The 5708-nt window shown below is 56.1% G+C and overlaps 1 protein-coding gene across 1 annotated transcript; it reads right to left on the minus strand.

Annotated features, from left to right (window-relative positions):
* Positions 1–583: 583 nt before the first annotated feature.
* LOC138752589 (uncharacterized) lies at positions 584–4950 on the minus strand. The gene is made up of 4 exons (XM_069915378.1): positions 4806–4950; positions 3746–3843; positions 2472–2624; positions 584–1515 (listed from the first exon to the last, which is right to left on the minus strand). Exons 1-4 carry the CDS (start codon positions 4849–4851, stop codon positions 1114–1116), a joined length of 699 nt encoding a protein of 232 aa, XP_069771479.1. The 5' UTR covers positions 4852–4950; the 3' UTR covers positions 584–1113.
* Positions 4951–5708: the final 758 nt, after the last annotated feature.

Below are 5708 nucleotides of genomic sequence, written 5' to 3' on the forward strand. Positions count from 1 at the left end.
TGGCCCCAGCCGTTGTAGCCAGTGTGAAAATGGAGGTGAAATCCGAGATTTGCCTATGAAACGTGAAGGCGGCGGGTCCAGTAGGAGTGGAGTCAATTCACAGACTCACCAGCCACCTGTCACTTCAGCCGCCTGGTAGAGACTGTGTTTCACAGAGATACGGAGTGGGTGCGGATGCAGCCCCTGCTCGCGGGCTTCAAAGGGGTTTCTCCTCAAATTCCGGCTGCCTTTCAGCCCCCACGCTCCTGGCACCCAGTCACGGAGGAGGGAGGGTCAGTCAAGGTGTGTCCTCATCAGTCTGGGTACCGGGCCCGGCCAAGATGGATCCAGGCAGCGGGCAGTTGGGGGTTCAGCTCAGGCTGACCACCTGCCCCTCTCCAGAGGACACCCGTGTGTCCATGTATCCCTGGAGAAGGTGCTTTCAGTGCCCACAGGCAGTTTGGAGGGTTTTAGGGACAATTGGTTTGACAGTATCGACAGAGATAATCTTGTTTCAATTTCTAACGCGCTTTGTGTGAATAGCTTAAATTGTAAACTGACGTTGTCCTTGTAACGTTGGACAATGAATCAGAGAGAGGCGGTGTTGATTCAGATTCACCTCTTTATTGTTTCTTTCACAGCACCAGTCCACTCATCGAAGCCCACCCACCCATTCCCCAGGATGGGCTGTGTCAATCTCTGTCCCAGCACTGAGAGTGGGTGGGGCTGACTGCAGGGGTGGGGGGGTGCGGGGGAGCGGTGGGTGGAGACTGAGAAACTGGGATTGCTCCCTCTGGGCAGCTTCAGACAAGGTTCATTCAAGGCGTAGGAGATCAATGAGAGTTCAGATGGGGAAGGGGGGTGAGGAAGGGGGATCTGTTCCTGGGGCAGGAGGGTGGGGGCCCAGAGGACATGGGGGTGAGGGAGGGCAGACGAACACAATGGGGACAAGGAGGGGGAGAAGGTTTCTCCCCGACGAGGTGTTGTGATCGGGGATCTGTTGTCTCAAGGGGCGGTGGGAGCGGATTCAACAGGAATGTCCGGAGGGAAAATGTGCCGGGCTGTGGGGAGGAGGCTGGTTGGAGAGCTGGACCACCGGTTGGATGAGCTGATTGGCCTGGTCCTATCGAGTGGCTACATGACTGTGGGATTGGGCTTGATGGTGCATTGGTGTCGGTGCTTTGATTTGATTTGGAGGCAGCGGTAGCAGAAGAGGCTGTGACAGCTGGGGCAGCTCACATTCTTGATGCCACCACTGTGGGCCAACAGCTGCTGGCACACTGGGCAGGAGCGCACACTCGGGCACCCATGGACTGCGCTGCCCGGCTGTGCAATGGGTGCACACGACCGCAGGAGCACCAAATGATCACAGTTGACATGGGGGCAGACGAACCCAGAGGAGGTGGAGTCTCTCCATTCTCGACTGCAGGCCCAACAGAACCAGTAATCATTCCCACTCCACTCTGGGCATTGAGGGCATTCCACGCACAAGACTTCCCGGGAGCTTCTCTGTACCAGCCGAGCACACAGCGGACACTGGGAGGGGGTTCAAAGACAAGATCAGTGAGTGGATACCAAAATGAAGATCCCTCCATACCCATCACACACTCCCAGGGTCAGACACAGAGTGAAGCTCCCTCCGTACCGTCCCATCACACATTCCAGGGGTTAGATACAGAGTGAAGCTCCCTCTGCATTGACTCACCACACACTCCCAAACAGAGTGAAGCTCCCTCCGCACCATCCCATGACACACTCCCAGGTCAGATACAGAGTGAAGCTCCCTCTGCACCGTCCCATCACACACTCCCGGGGTCAGACACTGAGTGAAGCTCCCTCCGCACCATCCCATCACACACTCCAGGGGTCAGATACATAGTGAAGCTATCTCCGCACCGTCCCATCACACACTCCAGGGGTCAGATACAGAGTGAAGCTCCCTCTGCACTGACCCATCACACACTCCCAAACAGAGTGAAGCTCCCTCCGCACCATCCCATCACACACTCCCAGGTCAGATACAGAGTGAAGCTCCCTCTGCACCGTCCCATCACACACTCCTGGTGTCAGACACTGAGTGAAGCTCCCTCCGCACCGTCCCATCACACACTCCCAGAGTCAGACACAGAGTGAAGCTCCCTCCGCACTGTCCCATCACACACTCCTGGGGTCAGATACAGAGGGAAGTTCTCTTATTGAAGAGTCTGTCTACGTACAGTAGCACACGTTCTTTTTTGGACCTCTGGTTTTGAGGTGAAGATATTGGAGAGCCTCGTGTTTTTAGGTGTAATGGTGACCAACAACTGGTTCTCGGAGTGGACACTATGGCATGTCCCCAATGTTGCAGGAGAGGTGAGTCCTGCACCGGATGTTGACAGATTGTCAGTGCTTCTCGCCTCTCTTTCCTCCCCTTGACCCTCCCGAAACTCACTTCCCTCAACTCCTCTCCTGGCCCTTGTCATCCCTCGTCCCTTCCCTCCCCCCGGCCTTACCTTCTTCAGGGCATCAGCGTCCTTCCTGCAGTTGGTGACCAGCATCTCCTCGAGAAGCTGCTGCTCAGCTGAGGAGAGGTTGAGCACCTGGCGCAGAGTTTGCCACGGTATCCTGGTCTCATTGCATTTGGTGCAGGGGAAGGATGTAAATCCCTGGGGAGAGAGGACAGGTGTGAACGGCCATAGACATGCTCAGCACGCTGTCACTGGCATGTGATGTGGGGTGATTAGGGGGGGTGAGAGAAATAGAGGGTTGTGAAGGGAGATAGAGAGAGGGAGATGAGAGAGCAGATAAAGAGATGTGAAGAGAGAGATAGAGTGAAGGAAGAGTGAGCAGAGAGAGAGAGAGAGAGAGAGAGAGAGACTGGATGTGAAAAGAGAGAGAAAAAAGGAGAGGGAGAGTGGAGGAAGAGATTTCAAAACTAAAAGGGGTGAATAGAGAGTTGGGGGGGAGAGAGGGGTGAACAGAGTGTGGGGCGAGCAGAGAGTGGGGGGAGAGAGAGGCAAACAGAGTGTGGGGCGAGGAGAGAGTGGGGCGAACAGAGGGAGGGATGAACAGAGAGAGGGACGAGCAGAGTGTGGGGGTGAGAGAGGGGTGAACAGAGTGTGGGGTGAGCAGAGAGTGGGGGGAGAGAGAGGCGAACAGAGTGTGGGGCGAGGAGAGAGTGGGGCGAGCAGAAAGTGGGGCAAGCAGAGGGTGGGGCAAGGAGAGGGGAAACCAGAGAGAGGGGTGAGCAGAGGGTGAGGCGAGCAGAGAGAGGGGCGAGAAGAGTGGGGTGAACAGAGTGTGGGGCAAACAGAGGGAGGGAGATACAGAGAGTGGGGTGAGCAGAGGGTGGGGTGAGGAGAGGGGCAAGCAGAGAGAGGGGTGAGCAGAGAGTGGGGTGAGCAGAGAGAGGGGCGAACAGAGTGTGGGGTGAGCAGAAGTGGGACGAGGAGAGTGGGGCGAGTAGAGTGGGGCAAGTAGAGGATGTAATGTAGTGAGGGCAGATGGTGAGAAGGGGTGAAGACAGTGGGGGGAGAGTGTTCCAGGTGGAGTTGACTGTTGTGACCAACCTGACCCAATCCATCAGTCAGCATTAAAGAGACGGAGAGATGCTGCAGGAATTCAGCCCGTCTCGCTGCATCCACTGAAGGTAGAGATAAGTAACTGACGTTTTGGGCCTGACCCCTTCGTCCAAGGAGTTGGTAGACACAGGAGCTGGTGTGACCACTGTGCACACTGCAACAATGCTTCCCAAACAGTACAACATGAAGCAGTGTGTTCAACTCACCTTCTGCAATGAAATATGGATCCATTCCTTCAACCTGGAGGCATCAGCATAATGAGAACACGGTAATTGGACAAGGTGGCAATCATTGGATGCTGAGGCTGAAACATCCGTAACTTTAATAAAGTGAAACTCCCTCCATACCATCCCATCACACACTCCCGGGGTCAGACGCAAAGTGAAACTCCCTCCACACCGTCCCATCACACACTCCCGGGGTCAGACCCGAAGTGAAGCTCCCTCAACACTGTCCCATCACTTACTCCCAGGGTCAGACACAGAGTGAAGCTCCCTCCGCATCGTCCCGTCACACTCCCAGGGCAAGGAACAAGAAAATTTGGTCTGGATTCTAGCCTATTCCCTGTTTTCATTCCCCCCTCATATTAAACCTTCCAGCCGCAAACTGTCTGGTCACCCCATTACAGGAAGGATGTGGAAGCAATGGAGAGGGGGCAGAGGAGATTCACCAGAATGTTGCCTGGATTGGAAAGTAAGTCTTACAGGCCAGGTTAGCAGAGTTGGTGCTTTGCCCCTTGGAGTATAGAAGGGTGAGAAGTGATTTGATCGAGGTCAACAAGAATCTGAGAGGCATGGACAGGGTGGACGGCCAGTGCCTGTTTCCCAGGGCAGGGTCAGCAAACACCAGGGGAGGTCTGTACAAAGTGAAGGGAGGAAAGTTTAGGGAGATTTTTTGACACAGAGAGTAGTGGGTGACTGGAATATCTATTAGATAGGCACAGGAGTGAAAGAAAAATAAGGGGCTTACGGGGTGGGGAGGGTTTGGTTCTTTTGGTGGAAAATATAGGTCAGCACAACACCGAGGGCCGAAGGGCCTGCGCTGTGCTGCAGTGTTCACCTGCCGCCCGGAATGGGAAGGGGGGGGTATTTTGGAAGGTGCCTCACCCTGTCCGCAGCTGGGATCTGTGGGCACTTCATTTCTCCCCCACTTCCCTTCGGCCCGTCGCCTGGGTCCTGCCGCCTGTGGCTCCCTTCCTCCCGCCCCGAATGCGTCGCCGTCCCTCGGGGTGGCGGACGGCGCTTAGTCCGTTTCCCAGCACCTTACCCTTCTCACTGTAAAACACGAACGTCCTCCTCCCTGCGGAGGCCATCGCGACCAGAGGACGGGGTGGTCCGCAGGTACGAGGGGGTGTTCCGCAGGGATTCCCCTCCCTGCCCCTGAGCGCTGACTCGGGGATTTCCTCATCACTGAACACTCTTTCTTTCACTTTCGGTTCCTCCTTCCTCAACCCTATTCATTCACCTCCACCTTCCTTCTCCTTCCCCACCCCCACCCCCAAAACCCCTACACCCCTCCCTGTCTCTGTAACCCCCTCTGGTTCCTACACTCCTCCCTGCTCTGTAACCCCCTCTAGTCCCCAACACCCTTCCATCTCTGTAACCCCCTACACCCCTCCCCATCTCTGTAACCCCATCTAGTCCCTACACTCCTCCCTGTCTCTATAACCCCCTCTGGTTCCTACACCCCTCCCTCTCTCTGTAACCCCCTATAGTCCCCAACACCCTTCTGTCTCTGTAACCCCCTATACCCCTCCCCATCTCTGTAACCCCATCTAGTCCCAACACCCCTCCCTGTCTCTGTAACCTCCTCTGGTCCTGACACCCCTTCCTGTCTCTGCAATGCACTCCGGTCCTCTACACCCCTCCCTGTCTCTGTAACCCCCTCTAGTCCCAACACCCCTCCCTGTCTCTGTAACCCCCTCCGGTCCCCTACACCCTTCCATGTCTCTGTAATGCCCTCCGGTCCCCTACACCCCTCCCTGTCTCTGTAATGCCCTCCGGTCCCCTACACCCCTCCCTGTCTCTGTAACCTCCTCTAGTCCTCAACACCCTTCCCTGTCTCTGTAACCCCCTACACCCCTCCCTGTCTCTGTAACCCTCTCCGGTCCCTGACACCCCTCTCTGTCTCTGTAATCCCCTCAGGTCCCCTACACCCGTCCCTGTCTCT

The sequence above is a fragment of the Narcine bancroftii genome, chromosome 2 (assembly GCF_036971445.1).
Source record: "Narcine bancroftii isolate sNarBan1 chromosome 2, sNarBan1.hap1, whole genome shotgun sequence".
NCBI classification, from domain to species: Eukaryota; Metazoa; Chordata; class Chondrichthyes; order Torpediniformes; family Narcinidae; genus Narcine; species Narcine bancroftii.